Source organism: Poecilia formosa, unplaced genomic scaffold (genome assembly GCF_000485575.1).
Source record: "Poecilia formosa unplaced genomic scaffold, Poecilia_formosa-5.1.2 Scaffold8, whole genome shotgun sequence".
Classification (NCBI taxonomy): Eukaryota; Metazoa; Chordata; class Actinopteri; order Cyprinodontiformes; family Poeciliidae; genus Poecilia; species Poecilia formosa.
The window spans coordinates 294,017-311,766 of record NW_006799947.1 but is presented as its reverse complement, the minus strand read 5'-3'; the positions used below and the strand labels follow the sequence as shown (position 1 = coordinate 311,766).

The following is a 17,750-nucleotide window of genomic DNA, read 5'->3' as shown; positions in this document are numbered from 1 at the left end:
GAGCAATTTTGCATTAAAAGTGTCATTACTTACCGAATGACACTTCATAACAACTGTCATAAACGATACATTACAGATACCGACATAGCAGAAACTAATTATCATGTCTAACAAAATTCTGACCTTTTTGAAGAGTTTTTCCAGTGCAGGTCGATCCAGAAGGTCTAGCTCATGAAATTCAATGCTGGTGTTGAGGAGCTTCTCTATCCTTCGAATGCTCTCTGCCACATTCCCCTCTCCTCCATCAAAACACAAAAGCACACATGGATCTTAATAATCAACAAGCTTCATTTAATAATAGTTTTTTAATCCTTCCTGGAGGAACTGGAGCTCACCTCGGACGGCGTTGCTGTAGTTATCCACCACCACCGGCTGGTAGCCTGCCTCGATCAGCTCCACCACGCAGTGGCTTCCGATGTATCCGGCTCCACCTGTCACCAACACCTTCTCCGCCATCCTGTGGGTCTGTGACATCATGCAGCAAGTCAAGCAAAGGATGCATTCTTCAGAGAATGCCAATCTACCTCATTTCTTCTGAACACACCTCAAGCATTTGTTGGAGCCTATTAAAAGCTGTGTGACTCACCTGTATTGTCCCACGTCAGCAGGTTGACCCTGTCTAACTGCAGGACACAATATTGAACTATAGGAGGTATTAACGTCAGCAGAAGCAGGTATTTTATTTTGGAACATTCCTCGTCTAAAAATAAATTTCTCTACTAAATTTGTTTAATTTTTTTTTCACGTGCTTACATATAAAGCATGTTTTCTTTTTGTTTTTTAATTAATTGTCACAAAACTGAAAAAAAAGACATTCAGAATTGATAGAAACACAATTTATAGCCTTTTATTTGCATTAGCAGTTTGTTTTCAAGTTACACAGAAGGTCAAAGTCCAAACTGCACACGACTGAAACAAAAAACTGACAAATAAAACCCCGAATTCCTGCTTAAGCAGCCAAATTACATATTTTTGCCACAATTGGACTAAAACTGAATTATATTTTACATACAACATGAGCTGTTTGTAAAATGCTCACCTAATCTTTCTGTGTGGTTGGAAGACGGTCGCTCCAGGTAATGTTTCTTTGTAAATCTGGTCAGAACAGACTTAAAACAAGGCGTTTAAATCAGTCTGCCCATTTAAAAAGACTTTACTTGACACATAAAGTCTGTACTTCCTGGTAAACGTGGAGAAGAGTTAAGTACTTGAATAACTGGCAACGTAAAGGCTATTAGTTTTCAAAATAAGAGAGTATATGTGAATATTTGAAATTTAACCCATAATTTTACGTTGAAACTCCCTTAAAAATTAAATAGTAATTTAAAACACTATTCAAAATACCATTTATTTCAGGCATACTTGTATTGTGATTTTTAAAAAAATACATTTTCTTAGCTTTAATTTTGAAGGGCAACACGGATTTAGCTACAACAGAACTGTACACATGATTCCCATGGTACGTGAACGCCCCCTCGTACGTGAAGTTGCGTCAAAGAGTGTCATGATGATACCACGCCTCTTCTCAGCGATACAAGGAAGTGTTTGTGCAGAGCACCCGCCACAGAGGACAAATTAAAGAGTGCCACGTTAGTAGGAACCCATGCTGCCAAATTCGGACAGCACCAAATGTAAACATACGGTCACTTACTGCAGATAATACATCCGTCACTCCATCTGGGTCCTTTGAAAACAGAAAATGCAGAAAGAAAAAAAAACATAAATGCCAACCCCCACCATATATTATTCATTTATTTTTAACCTTTTAGATGCCAGTTTTTTGTTTGTTTGTTTTTTGGAGGGAATTGCTCCACATGCTCCAAATGTGTGTATGAAAAACTTACATTTGTGAATCTTGGGAGTTAGTTTACAGCTTCAATTCCAGTGTTAGAAGTTAAAATTAAATTGGATTGTTCTCCAGTCTCACATATGTAAATTGGGAATATCAAAAATCAGCTGCAATATTGATCAGTTTTATGTTTTGGATACAAAATTTAGAAAAGGGACTAAATTGTTTTATTGCTAAACTGTAAAACTAAACAGAACCACCCTTCTATATCGGCTTGTTGAGCTTTTTAAAGTCTTCAGTTCTGATGCCGCTAACCCAACAGATGATGGGAAAAGAAATCTGACTCTACAAATGATGTACAGAAGATCTGAAACATCTTGCTGCAAACTCAAAAGGACCAAAGCTTCCTAGGACGTACAGTCTGTTCACTCCCTTTCTTGTGACTTCATCACTAAACACTGATGATTTAATGAACTACATCTTGATTCAATACAATGAATAATGTGATGGAAGTTCATTACTTGCCATTAACCATGACAAAGCAATCTATAAAGTTGCCACACATATTCCTTACTTTTGAGGCATGCCATTATGACATATGTTCTCAGAAAACTGTGTTTATAAACGTCTCTCATTTGCTGATATTTATTACCTAAAATGATCTTTTCATTGCAGACTTTCACAATAATAACAAACTTTTGCCAGTTTTCATGCAGGCACAAAACCATACAATGAAAATTTAAGAAAGTATGAAGATACATAAACCTAAGGATGATTAATCATTTTTCCTTTATTAAATTATGAAACTATTTAGAAATAATTCTTGTCTTGTTTAAACAAAGAACATGAGGAAACTCCTTGAATTAAAACTTCCTGACATCCCCTTTTTGTATGACCTACTAAACACGTTCTGCCGCAGCCAAGCATCTTTCAGTTCTCATTTGGGTGAATCAAACTTGTGACTTTTTTTAGGCAAAAGTCACGCTCACTTTCTTTTAGGATTTAACTTCCTGTTTGAGAGAGAGTGATGCTTGTCTCTTGCTTGGACGGATGACTAAAAGGGAAATGTGCTTTTTATTTCTTTTTATGACCTAACTATTGGGACATAGGACTTGTTTCTGAGTCATATAAAGGTTGTTTAAATGTTCACTTGAAAACTTCAACCAGATAGTTTACTGTTAAAACAATGACTGAGCTATCAAAATCTTTCTTTTTAGGAAAAGTCAGCATCACTTGATATTTGGATTCTCTCTTTGCATACAGTAAAACAGATAACAGTGATTGACACGTTGGTAGAAGTTGTCTGACCACCGAGGATATTGTTCCCCCAGCATGATGCTGCCACCACCACATTTTGCATTGTGTTCAGGTTGCCACGTTAGTAAACACAGATTCAGCAGACTGTGCCACATTTCTTAAACCACCGACGGTCCCGACAAACCCAGAGATATTGGCATTTGAAAAAAGACGCAGTAGGAATGGGAAGAAAGAAAATGAAGAGATAAGCAGATGCCTGGGAGGCGAAGTTAGTTTCTAAGAAATGGTTTTTCTTTGTTATTGAGGAATGTGGGACAGACGAGAAAGGTCAAGAGGGTAAACAAAAATGGTAACTTGATTCAGTACAGATACAGAGGAATAAGAGCAGAAAGCAATTTGAGTATTTAAAAGAGGACAGATAGGGCAAGAAGAAAACTAAGAGAATAAAAAATAACTGATTACCAATCAAGAGCATTTATTTAGGAATTCTTCTGATTTTTTTTTTTTTTTTAAACAAGATTTGTTTCAAACATAGTTGTTTTGTATTGCAAGTCATTGGCAAGAAATTAGTTTGTACACATTTTGATGCAAGGTAAAAAAAAAAAAAAAAACTAGAATGACATTTTCAAAATGTTAAGCCTCTTAGTTCTTGACATGGCACATAAGTGGCAGAGTCCAACACCTTTAAAAGGAATCTCATACCGTATTTCACTCTGCACTAAATTTTACATTTGAGCAGAATTTAACATCTCTGCAGCAATACAGTCAGGCAAATGACATTATCCAGACAAATCTCCAAAACCCATCTATTTGATTGCCAAACAGGGAGGAATAATTCACCACTCCACAGAGTACATCTCCACTGCTCTCGAGGCCAGAGGAGGTGTGCTTCGTTCTGCTGGATTCTGACACTTTGTATGTTTGGTGTAAAGCTCGGATATAGCTGCTAGATTATGAAAACCGATTTCCTGAAGCAAATTCAGTCCTCTATGCTTTTAGATCAACTTACATGTCTAAGTGATGGATTTTACACACCTTTTGGCCATAGAAGGGATTAAAATATCCCAATTTAATTATTTGGCAGGTGAGTGAACAGTTTTGCGTTTTAATATGCAAAATATGGAAGAGGTGGACTTAAAGTGGAAAAAAGAACGCAGCTCTAAGCTCTTTGTTGTTTGGACAGGTGCTAGCACTGTGATGTTTCCTGACAACAATGTGAACGACAGTCATCCTTTCATGCAAGCAGAATACCATAATGGCCATAACTTCTTTTAAGAGGATAATACACACTGCCACAAAGTAAATATGGTGGAGGAACTGTTTGAGAAGCACAACATTGAGTTTGAGGTGTTGACTTGGCCTCCATATTTTCCAGATCTTAATTCAACGAAGCATTTATGGGATGTGCTGGACAAACATCAAGGTGGTGTAGGGGAAATTAGAACAAGCACACTGTTAAGCCATATTGTTTAATATTTCATTTTCTAACAATTTTATATATAAACAAGAAACAGATTTTGTCGTGCACTACTACTGAACTCAATTTCTTTTGTCAAGACCAACGAATTAGATAATCTGCTACATAAAAGGGTAGAGACTCATTTTGGTCTATCTTTGTGAGAGGAAGATGGAAGTGACCCTCAGCTGGCTTTTAGAGATTAGCTGCCATTAATTTAATTATTTTATAAAAGCCCATGGCAAGAATGGATCAGAACTAAATGCTTCAACCAAGAGAATTGACTCAGAGGTTATTTTTAAAGACATACAACACAGCTTCACAGTTCACAAGAAGAACTTTGTCATGTTTTGCTTTTTAGATGCGTCATAATTGTCACTAGAATGAGATTTTTTTTTTTCATTTGAATATTATTGAGTCATTCTCTGTACAGAATGAAATGAACACAAACACCTCAGGCTCTCGTTACACAATGATTGTTTTCTTTATTACTCTTTTTTTTTGTTTACATTTTTTAATCTTTGTTTCTTCCCGTCAGTTCCGAATTGGATTTTATTTCGCAGGCTGCTCAGGAAGGATTTCAAAAACTCTGTAGCTAAAGTAAAACAGTTCTGCAAAGACATTCCTGCAGAGTGTCGTAAGACTCATCGCCTGTTTTACAAACACTTGACAGAAGTTGTTGTTGCTAAAGGAGGATGAGCCAGAAATCCTCCTTGGACCTTTTCATGTAGCCAGCTTTTCCCCCCTTGCTGAATGAAACAATCTTTGAAAACATTTTGTATTTATGTAGGTGATCTAGGTTTGATGTGAAGAACTATTTGATGATCTGAAACAAAACAGAACAGCCAAAAACAAGAGATATGTTGGAAGCAAAAGACTTTTCACAGCACTGAAACGTCAGAAGCAACTGGATGAAATCTGAAGCATATTGGTTTATGCTGATGTGCTTCAGATTTCATCCAGTCAAGCACAGCAAGTTTGATTGCCCTGGGCATCACAAAAAAAAAAAAAAAAAAAAAAAAGGGGAGTAGAGAAATGAGATATTTTGCAACAGCTGAGACCAACACTTGATTCAGCAAACAATAAGTTAAAAAAAAATACAGTTAGAGCAGAAAAATAACTGCAATGGAATGAGGCTTTATATTTAGGGGATGCATTTAGGCATACTTGCAAAATATCCTTTTATTCTGAAGTAATTGTACAATATAAAAAAGGGAAAAGCTCTTAAATGAATGCACATATTTGACACCTTAAACATAACTCTCTCCTAAGAAATAGTAAGAAAACGCAGCTTAATTAGATGTTATGTCTAAGTCTTGTCAAACCATAGAGTGAAATCATTTTTGGCTCCGTAACACGTGTCATCAACTCATCCACAAGAGAAGAAGAGAAAGTCTTGCCTCAAATCCAATCGGACATAAGTCACCCCTGAATTAAGCCACTATCATTTCCTCCTGCTGTCACTACTCCACCCAGAAAGCACAGAGCGCCGATGTACATTTGTTCTTTGAAAATGAAGGGAGAAAATGTGATGGATGGAGTGAAAGAGGGCGTGACCGTCCACAGGGTCTCCATCTGATTCTCTTTATCTCTCTCCACCTGAGTGCCAGTTAATCCCCCCCACCCCACTCCTCATCCCTTGGACTCCCAGCTGGATACACCGGCTCCTTCCGAGTGGCAGCCTGCATTAGCACTGAGGAACTTTCCCCCGCTGTCTGTTAGTAAAAGCTGATTGGAGATTACGGCCTGCTGCAGAAACACAGCCCTCCATCTCATCTCAAATCTCCTCTCTCTGCTTTATCTCTCCCACCTCTCCTCGTTTCTTTATCTTCTTAATCCCGGCTCTCCTCCTTTTCAGTGTCATCAACTTTTGCTCACATTTTTTGGCCCTCCATCACTACTCTTTCTCAGCAGCTGAATGGAGAGGCAGATGAAGATGAGTAAATGGGGAGAAAAGAAAGAAAGAAAAACCTTCCCCTCCTGAGTGGAGCCAGAATGATGTCATGGGGGCATTTGTCCTCCTGGTGTGGAGGCTTCCCTTCCTCTGCTAATTACCTTGTACAAACTCGAATCTGATATGGCGGATATGAGGCCCAAATACAATTATTGTGGGCTAACAAAGAGATATTGAGATTCAGGGAATGAGGGAGAGACCACAAGTGAGATAGAAGGCGAGCCACGTGCACGGTCCACGCGCGCGCACAGCCACCCCCACACACACACACACACACACAAACACAACCACTTGTCCTTCCCCTCCATTCCCTCAGATAGGCTAATGTTATTACACGGGTAATTATCCTCATTAGTGCCAGCAGCTGTAGAGAGCCCATTGCTCGCTGTTCAAACTCCACCCCAAACCTTTCTGTCTTCAAAACCAGTCTTTGTCCTCTCCAGATCTCATTTAGAGACTTTGTCGTTATCCTTCTAGTTGTAAAAATAGAACCAATCGACCAGCTACAGGTGCATCTAAATGAGTTTCAATATTATGAATACCACTCAGTTATGTCAGTAATTCAATCCAAAAATCAAAACCGAAATACGACGTAGTTTTACTGCACATCGAGTGATTTATGTGAGTTAGTTTTAATCTTTTTGGGGCTTAAAGAGAAAGAGAACCCACAACCTGGTTTAACAGAACATTAGAACGTCACATCAGGTTAACAAATAATTTCTAATACAAAAATATTGTGCTTTGGCCTGACAGTTGTTCAACAGGAGTGCAACAAGTAGTATAAGCCATAAAGGGTTACTGGTAAAGAAACTAGTTTGTTCTCAGGAAGTGTGCTAAAGGAAAGTTTAGTATAAGGAAAAAATATGGTACAAAAATATATAAAAGTTATGAAAACTACAAAGATATGCAGAGAAGCTGTCTGATCTCCTTTGTTTGGCCACCCAGAGACAAACTCAGAAGCATCTCACCTGGCCCAAGGAGAAACAAGATTTCTTTTTGTTTTTGGAGATGAAAGAACATTTTGTATTTCTTTTGGAAATCTGGAGGAGGAGTGGAGAGGCACGGATCTCACATCGCTTTAAGTCTAGTGAGAAGTTCCCACAGTCAGTGTCATCTGGTGGTGTTGGTTCACTTTATTAAGTCTAAAGTCAGCACAACAATCTACAAGGAACTTTTCGACCACTTCTTACTCCCCTCACCGGCTTATAATCATTTAGTTGTCTGATATAATTATCTAATTTTAAAAAAAAGTAAATAAATTTGAGCTATGACAGCTAAACAACAACAAAAGACTTGAAATGAATCACTTTCTGTGTAATGAATTATTTCACTTTTTTAAATGAACTAATTGATGTCCTAATTTACTCAGACTCGTAAAAATAACAGACCTGAACCAGGTCATCTGTAATGGTGAGACCAAAGGATTCTCACAGATCTTTAAAAGTTTGTAAAAAAAAATAAATAAATCAAATTTTAGGGAAGGGAAAAAAAAAAGGAAAGTTCTGTCAATCGGAAGAGTCTTCAACACAAGGTGGCACTGTTTGGTCTTCTGTGGCTGCCTCTCCTCTGATCTGCCTCATGTTTTCCTGCGTTTACAGGCCATTCTTCTTCAGAGTAAATTAGCTGTCAGAGTCCTTCCTCCTCCTGCATAATGACACTCTCTAAATTTGATGTCCGGCAAAATGGAAAACAACTGTATGCGGATGGCTTGGAGACTCTGGCTGTTTCCTTCTTGCATTTTAACTTTATAGAGAAATTATGGAACCATCAACTGAGGCGGGCAGCTTTATGCACAGCATCCCTCTCGCTCTGTGAGATTGCCTTTTTGTTTTTATTGCCAGGGGCTGCTGCTGCAAAGACAGACAGTGAGTAACCTGTATTCCTCTAAGCCTTGCATCAGGCGCTAAATGTCACGCATTGCCTGTTTTTATTGGCTAATGTGCCCTGTTGTGCCCTTCTCCTTACTTTTTTATTTATTTCTGTCTTTTTGCAGGACGCCTTTGTTAAAGAGATGGTTGTTAATGCTGCTGACCAGATGGGCTCCTTCCCCCCACAGGTCTCACTCAGGGTGTTTACCATGCACTGGGTTGTGGATAACAGGTGAGATCGCTGCTGGGCTTTTCAGCCAATCAGAGAGCAGCAGCTGCCTGGCCTCTGCCTGTAAACCTTTATTTGGCATTTGAGTCCCTCCTCACCGGGAGTGCGTTTGATAATAACACTGAATCAAAGTGATTTCTGGTTTATGTGCTTTTCTTTTTTTCTTTTTCTTTTTTCCCACATATGAGGTTTTTATGTGGCACCGTCACGCATGTTGCCTCACTCAATCCTCCCCTGGGTGTCATTATTTTCCCAGTGAGCAGCTTGGGTTGAGTGAAGCTTGAGTATCATCACGGGTATCTAACACTGAAAACCCACTCAGTCATTTAATTTCCGTTTCATGAAGTTTAGAGATAAATTGCTCCCCAAATGTTCCCTCATGTCCTGTGTGACAAAATGTTTCCATCGCTATCGCTGTACAAACAGAGTGGACATTCCTTTCCCTTTTTTTTTTTTTTTCTTCTTTTTTCCAATCCAGGCCATCCTGAATTACTGCAATTTGGTATCATGGCAACAGCAAAGGTAAGGCCGGGCCGGGGATTGTTGAGGAACGGCCCCTTAAAGCTTTGAATCAATCTGCCTTAATGGATGACCTGTGTCGAGCATGCATATGTGGATTAGTTTAGCCGGGAGCACCTGTCCCCGTTCTGTCAACAGCAGATCGGGTTACAGGCCCCTCATCCACCTGGCTGACACCACTTCCTGTGACTGGCAACGCCGGCACTCGCACTGCCACATGTCGAATTACGACATAAGCAGGAGATTTCAAGATACGTCTGGGTACAATATGTTTTTCTAAGTGTACAACCATTTGGTACATTATGATAAAAAAAAGAAGAAAAAAAAGAGAGGGAGAAAAATGCAGCTCACAACAAAGAGGTCAGCAGAGGGCTTTGTGTGTGGATCTCAGCACCCTCCCCATCCTACGACCCTCTAAAAGGATAAGCGAGAACAGCTAATGGATGGCTGGTTGGGTGGCATGGAGTAAATAGATGATAACCAACTCATTGAATAAAAATGCCTTGAAACAGAGTGGACTTAGGATGATGATGGAGTTAGATTGACAGAGTGACCCAGTGAAGTGAGGCTGCTTCTGGACTTAACGTCCTTAAAGGGAAATCTTTTGTCTACGCCGAGGAGATGACTCTTGTGAGGAACAGGATAAATATTACATACAGAACACTGAAAAAGCATTCACGCATCTTGAACTTTTTTTGCACAATCTCTCGCGTTACAACGCCTACATTTGCTCAGTAAACTGTTTCTTTAGGGATCTGCAAGAAAGATGTGGGGTAAAATGTGAGTCGGGTGAATGTAATATCCTCACTGCCATCATGCAGCCTGCAATCCTTAGACAAAAACATTTGATTTAAAGCAACATGCTGAACGCGAATGCACTTAATCACCTAGTTGAAGATCTACAGGGGAAAATGCAGCCTTATTTCCTCCAGCTGGAGTAAAGCTTGCTCATGTGTCCTTTTACTGGTGGTGCACTGTCTTCTTCCCTGATGATGGATCCCCTGAAGATGAAACAATTAGCTAACAACCGTTGTACTAACCACAAAGCTGGGCAGATGATAGATAGGGTATCTGATAGACTCTGCTGGTTGGTCTAGGGGCTTTGTCCCAGATCCCTGACACCTTCTATATTGTGATCAATGCAACCCCCATGTTTCTTCCATCTCTTCCCCAGATCCCCCCCCCACAGCTGCCTCTGACCCCTCATCATAGCCCTGACTCTGCTTGCCATGTGCTGGGAGTCAAAGGGTTCCCACCTATCGCTCATCAGAATGGAACCCCACCATCTCCTGCTCCTGTGCGCTAAATCGCAATCAATCGCTTGGCAGACAAAGATGGATTGGGACGTCCACGACCCTGTACCTTCCAGGGAACCCACCCACCCTTCAAGGGGCTGCTGTCACTGACGAATAATAGGTGATTCCAGGAGGAGTCAGCGGGTCAAGTCTGCTGGCCTTACAAGGAAGTTGCCACAAAGGAATGGGGGGATATTTTTTTCTCTTTAGGAACAATGTCTAACAGCATGTCTGACTGAAAGGAGAGAAGCGGTGGCTATGCAGAAAAAAAAAAAATATATAAAATCAATTTAAATCAATCTAATTTTCAGTCAGATGGTAATGAAAGGAAATGTTCTCATTTGTAACATATGCTAAATATGTTGGGTAAAAGTATCAGTGCAGAAAACATTTAATTATCTTAAAGCAGGTTGTTTTTGTTTATGTTAATGTGTATTTTGAGTTAGTTTATGGAGAAAAAAAAAATCTATTTCAGATAAATCAGATGACTGTTCTGAAAATGACAAATTTCACACAAGAGCTTTAAATAAATTACATGTATATACATATTACGTGACATTCTAATTTTCGGAGAAACTGAATGATTATGCCGTCGCCCATAATCATTCAAAGGAAAGAATGGATGTCATTAATCTAACTCCTTCAATTGCCTTTCTAAAATTAAAAAAAGATGCAATAATATTCTAATTTATTCACATGCACCAAATGAGTAATGGTAATCCTGTTAACTAAGTTTAAAAGAAGTAAATAAGTAAATTACCAGCAGTGAAATTCTCTAAATCTCTTTAACAGAATTTAACGGCGCCAAATATCTATTCTAACAAAAATGTCGGTAGTTTACTCAGGTACATTTACTATCGTAGGTTTTTAGAAAATAAATTGGTTGTAGCTTTACTACACCATACTTTTTTTTTTTTACTTTTACTTAAATAATATTACTATGAAGTATTGCTACTGTAATTTTAGAAACATTTCTGCATCCTCTGCCCACTGAATGAAGAACACATCTATTTTAATCAGAATCATCTGCAGAGGAAAATTACCTGCCTGTCCGGCGTATTTACATGACTCATGTTTTGCGAGGTCCCCTTCTCCAATGATTTCAAATTTAAACATCCACCAGATCCAGACGCAAACCTGCAGTTATGTTAAAGCGAGACTTCTTGTTTGCACAAAAAGCTTTGTTGTTTTCTATCTGTACCTTGTTAAAGCGTACACATAATTACCTTTTTGGTTTTATTTCTTTTCTCTTTAGTTTTTAAAATTCCAGAATTTGCACATAACATTAAAATACTAAAATAAAATAAAATATGAATAAAATATTAAAACAGACGTTATCAGTTACTCAATACTTGAGTAACCTCCTTCATTACTTTTACTTGAGTAAAAATGTTGAAGCAGTGCTACTTTTACTTCAGTACAATCTCTGGATGCTCTAACCAGCTCTGTGTGAACCTACAAAAAAAAGAGAGAGTGAGAAAGAGAGAGAGAGAGAGAGAGAGAAATATCATTTTAACTATGATACAAGCAGTATTTTGCATATTGTATGTGCCTACTGTGCTCTGTCTTTGAGCTCTTTTCTCCACTCTCAGAATAATACAATCTTGACATTGTTCTGCAGACCATTGTGCCCATTTGAAGAGTTGCTGCCTGGTGCCTCCTGATTTACTTCACAACAGGCCGAGTGATTGCATCATTCACATGAGCACTGACAACAAATATCATTCAGACATGCAAAAGTCTCCACAATGCCATAACACCATGATTGGAAACGAAAGATCTCATTTGGTATTCACCGCCCGGGCCTCAAGGAGGATCATTCACATGTAGATGTGTCCTTCTGGAAGTGCCTCGGATATACAATTTCCATTTAGATAAGGTGTATACACAAATAAAGAAAGGACATTGGGTTCTTCATTTGATTAACTAATCATAGTCTTTGTAATTCCACTCTGGGACCTTTAAGGGCAGTGCAGGGCCGCGCACCCTGATTAGCCAACGCATGATTGCTGCAGCTACGGCACAAATCAGTTCAAGTAACTCAGCCGACGACACAGTGGCAATGATTAAACAGGTGATTAAGGCAGAGAGAGTTTCTGTCTAATCCCTTTTCCCATTGTCTAAAGAGATAGCCGGAGTGTAGTCCCAGATCTACAATAACTGGACACCACAAGAATTAGAGTGGGAGGTGATTAGGGCCTTTAAAGCTCCCTGGAGTGTGGAGGCAGGTTGTTTGTGATTAGCCTGAACTTAAAGGTACATTGTGTCCTTATTGCCTCTTGCTGGACAGGGGAATTCATTATCTGATTCTTAAGCTGAGAGGGGGAAAAAAAATATATACACCCACAGGCCTCGGGGCAGATGAGGAATGGAATAATCCATGTTCGTGGCACCAGCAAGGAGGATTCAGACTGGCAGCATGTTGACAAACCAACAAAAACACTCCTCAAAGTCCTTTAACCCTCTTCCCACTTCTCTGCCAGCCCTCTTCATGCACTGCAGTGGCGTCTGCGCGTCATCTGAAGGCTGTATAGAAACTCTACAGCTCCTCTCCATGACTGATCTCTTTTGATAGGCCTCATTATGCAAACTGCTCCCAACTCCCGCCGCATAATTAGTGCTTAATTAATTTGAGTGAAATCTTTCATCTGTCTGTGTCCGGCCAGCTCCTTCCTTCCATTTACAACATGATATTAATTTCAGAGCTGGGGGGGGGAGAGGGAGGAGTGGTAGCCCAACGGATGAAAAGGCTGATATAATTAATCAAGTACTGTATCTTTTCCCTTCGTTTTTTTTTTTCAGGAATAATAATAAGTGTGATGAGCAGAGTCTGATTAACCCTATTATGCTCCCTAATTAGGGTGATCATTTAATAATCAAGGAAGCAGCACAATTATAAGAGAATGCAAATTATGCCATCTAATGAAGGAGTATGCCAATTTTTGGGAATTCTTTGTTTGGAAAATCCTGCATTCCCAAACCAAATGCGAAGACAAGGCTCTCCTCTTTGTGTACGTGTTTTACGGTTGCACTCACATAGTCCAAATATCTGCATTTTGGATTTTTACACATTTAGATACCCAATGTTGACAGGAAAATCCTAACAAAAAAAAGAGTCTTGTTCACAGTTTCCCACAAGCCATGAAGGGAAACACAGCAAACACAAAATAAAACACCAAAATTTAACATGGCATGCAGAATACCATGTGGGATGGAAAACTAACTTCTGGACACATTACGTACACAATGACACATGGTGGTGGCACAGTCATGATATGGGGAAACTTTGGAGGAGAGTTTTGGATGACGGATGTTGGTGGTAAATAAGGACTGGAGGTTCACCTTCCAGCAAGAAAACAATCCTAAACATGCAGCCAGAGTTACCCTGGTTTAGATTACAGCATGTTGATGAGTTAAAATGGCTCAGTCAAAGTCAGAGAGCTGAGAATCCTTGACAAGACATATGCCATCAATTTATACTAATCATTAGCAATTCTCACAGAATATTAAAAATGTGTTACGGTTCGAAGGGACTTTGAACTTTCACTTTTTTTTTTCATTATTTCTACAAAGTGCGACATGCAAAGTTCAACAGTGAATGTAAAAGTCAAGCTTTAACATTGTGCATTACTTACATAGCGCTACGCTGATTCCATGTTTTAGCAGAGACTTTTGATGACAGTTTCGTCCAAAGTCTGCTTAGAAAGAAATCTCATTATAACACATCGCTTCAGCAAACTGCATCCATTTTGTGGCAGCTTTTTTAGAACCCTGTCAGGGATATTATACGAGCAATAATTTTTTTCGTTTTATTAGACTGTTTAAGAAAATGTATATGCATATATATATGTGTGTGTGTGTGTGTGTGAGGGAGGGAGGATGCCATAGTCAGCTTGGCAGAACTTCAGCACCATGGCCAGCAGCCAGGAAACACAAACACATTTTGAGGCTTTGTTTAACATATAACTTTATGAATAATTCAAACAGCAGATAGTCGTGAATTCAACAGAGGTTTTCACATGGGCCTAATGCATCTTTAGATGAACGGATACTAGTCAACAGATAAAGGATAAGGCCCATTAGGTCTGCCAGAGTCCATCTTTCATGCTCCTCAATGATCCAGCTGCTGTCCACACTTTCATCACGATAATGGCAACCTCATATACGGAGCCCATGAGCAATGGGCTTGATTTCATTTCTCTTACCAGCCACAGAGAAACAGAAGATGGACCTTCTTTTTTGTTGTTTACTTGTGTGAGAAGTGTATTGACTACTAAGCAAATGCCTGTCAGTGAGATCCTTTATATGCAGGCTGCTCTTGATCCAGCGTGCATGCCTCCTCCATGTCTTTGTATCTGGAAGGTGTGTACTGTGTGTGTGTCTACATGAATGTACCTCAATTTGCTCCTCTTTACCCCCATAGTGCAGCTGTGCCTCGGAGAACTCTTGTGAAGTAATTGAATGAGCCGAGGCCGGGTGGGGAGAGGAGGAGGAGGAGGCAGGGAGGGGGGACCTGTGGCAGTGAATGTGGTGCCCGCTGGCCTTATTATCCGTAATACGGCAGCCGCTCTGCCTGTGCTTTCTCATCCACTCATGAATACAGAAATGAATGTGATGGACGTCAGAGGTGAGCGCAGCGGGGGGAGATGGGCCAGAGCCTGTTTTAATCAGCTCCCAGATAGAACAATCACTTTATCCACCTCCACAGCTCAGAGGTGAATTAGCGTTTAACATTCCAGGGCATGCTTTCTGACAGGGGACTCCACCCCAAACAACCAATGGACTGCAGAGATTACCGAGAGACACTCCGCTGTTTCTGATGAGGAAATTAGGGCTAAACATGCCCCTGGGATTCAAGCGACTGATATGCCCGGTCTGCAGGAAGATCTGTTTCTTTTTCTTTTTTTTTCTTCCCCCAATAAGAGGCTTCTTAGAATAAAGAATGGTCTATTGTTGTTCCTTTGAAGCGTTTGTTCAGGTGAACGTGCACGCACATTTTCCATATTCTGTTAGCAGGGGGAAAAAAAGAAAAAAAGAGCACTTCAGTTTACAGTTCAGATGTTGCTCATTTTGCCAAAAGGCCAAAAGAGCGGCACGGTACTTTTGCAGAAATGTTCTTAAAGCATGAGAAAAGAAGAAAAAAAAAAACAAACAAAAAAAACACATGTCCTTGTCTGCCAAGAGTGATCTGCATAATTGTCAGAAGTACCAACCACATCAGGGACATTCCCAGTCAAGTCCATGTGGTCCATTAGCCTTAAGCTCAGAGGTGTAGCACTTTGCAGAGCTTTTCACAGCAACCGGGTCTCATGGGCAACCTTCTAAAGTACACTTTAAAGTCTAGACAGTGACCTCTATGTTGCTCTGATGGCCAAACAGGCAATTTTCCCATTGATCTTTTTTTTTTTTTGTGCCACAGCAAACCTCTTACAAGTGCTGCCTTTTCTTTTATTTGCAGCTGGAGTTAGAATGTATTTTAATACTTTGGATTCCTATAGTTTGCCCACAGATGGCTTCCATGGGCTTCCATGGGTCAGTGTGACCCACTGACTGGAAGTGGGTCACACTTCCAGTCAGTTAACTGGAAGTGTGACCCAAACTTCCAGTTAACTGACGTGAGCGGCCTGCAAAGACCAACAGAAGAGGAAGTGGGAAGTAATTGTCTGTGGAGAAACTTTATGTGAATTTGTGATCATATGAGTGATCATATCTGATATTTTATCATGCTACTGCTACAACTTGTTTTATTGAGACTTTATATATTTGACAAAGAAAAAAGGAGCACATAACAGTGTGGGAAAATAGAAGGATGCACAGCTTTTATTTACTCATTAAAGATCGTAATCTAATTGATTTGTTGAGTTCCCCAGGGTCAATCATTAGAGCCACATTTTGAACCAGTAACGCCTGCAAGTCTTTTGGAATACATTTCCAGTCATATCTAGAGACTGAAACTTTTGCTCGTTCATCCACTGAACTCTAACCGGCTTCCCCTGTTGATGAAAAACATCAGCCCCAGTATGATGCTGCCACCATCATCTTTCATCAGTGATACACAAAGGATTTTCTTCTTGTGGGTCTGTGTATGTCTGCGGATCCTCCCGTCTTACCAGAGGCTGTTCCTCTCTCTGGGCTTTTTCAGGTTCTCCTTCTTCAGATTGTCAGTTTGGGTGGCCATGTGTTTGCAGGTTTTTAGTTAAACCATATAGATATATTTTTTTTATTTTCAGGCAATAGATTCAAGAGTTCTCGTTGAGATTTTTTTTTACCTAATACTGCTTTAAACTTTGCAATTCGTTTACTAATTTTCTCTAACAAACTCCTGAGTTCTACAAATACCGTGGATTTGCACTGACATAGTGCCAGACGGACAGTCACCCCCCCCCACCCCCATTCTTACTTTTACATAACTTTTGAAAACCCGTTTCATTTTCCTTCCGCTTTATAAAAACACACCACTTCATGTTGGTTTGTCATTTAAAATCCCAATAAAAGGAAATATGATTTGTGATTTTAAAATGACAAAATGTCAAGATGCTCAAGGGCAGCGAATACTTTTGCGGGGCTTTGTAAATGTGATTTGAGAAGCTGTGCTATTTGACAGTAAGCTTAAGTGAAAGAATAGTTGTATTGATCACAGCTGAAAACAGTAAAAAGAATTTGACTAATTTTGGCTCCAAAATCTTGTTAGATCATTTGGAGGTGTTGCCCATTGGTGCAACAAGACTAATTGCGCTTTAAAACTATACTCAAAAACCAATTGGTTCATTACACTCTGGCGCTTTTGTGCTACACTCCTATTGTCTCTCCTTAGCTGGCTCTTTTCTACTCCCAGTTTTGGAGTGGACAAAGGCTGAGGCCGAGGCTGTGCTGTGTTCAAAGCCAGCGTGATTAAATCTGGATCCCTCACTGGCTCTCTCCATGGTGCTGAAAGAGCCCTGTATCAGATTACGAGCAGCCAGAATAGGACCTCAGATAATCCATTACAATAATTGATTGACGGAGCATTGAAAGTGGTCCTGTAGTGAGCACCAATTACAGTCATGTCCTGTTGCACTTTCAAATTGTCTCAGTTTGGCGCAGCACATGGAGGCAATCACTCATGTGGGAAGTAGAGAGTGCTCCTGTAAGAACAGGCATCCCCGCTGCACTGAAGTTAATGTTTAACAGCGTCGACAGCACGGTGTTTGCAGAAATGTTTGTGTGGAAACCTTCAGTCACAGGAGGAGAACTTTCCTGTTGTCCCCAAGATTAATTCTTCCTCCTGTAGATGGTGCAATGAAGTAACTTCTGCTCTCTGATTGTTCCTCAAGCATCGGACCCGTAACAGTATGAGCCCCATCTGCAAATTGCACAGGGGTTTAGAAGTAGGTCTGGTCTTGG

General features: G+C 39.9%; 1 protein-coding gene across 3 annotated transcripts in view; it reads right to left on the bottom strand.

The window, feature by feature from the left end:
• gale (UDP-galactose-4-epimerase) overlaps positions 1-14,091 on the bottom strand; it is a 17,692-nt gene extending 3,601 nt beyond the window's left edge. The window contains exons 1-4 of one of the 3 annotated variants that reach the window (XM_007574132.2): positions 14,003-14,091; positions 1,040-1,684; positions 336-465; positions 124-245 (exon numbers count right to left, since the gene is read on the bottom strand). In XM_007574132.2, coding sequence (XP_007574194.1) covers positions 124-245; positions 336-456 — 243 coding nt within the window. In that variant the 5' untranslated portion in view covers positions 457-465; positions 1,040-1,684; positions 14,003-14,091. The remainder of the gene's footprint in view (positions 1-123; positions 246-335; positions 466-1,039; positions 1,685-14,002) is intronic. The other 2 variants (XM_007574141.2, XM_007574149.2) reach the window with 2 other exon arrangements.
• Between the last annotated feature and the right edge of the window lie 3,659 nt (positions 14,092-17,750).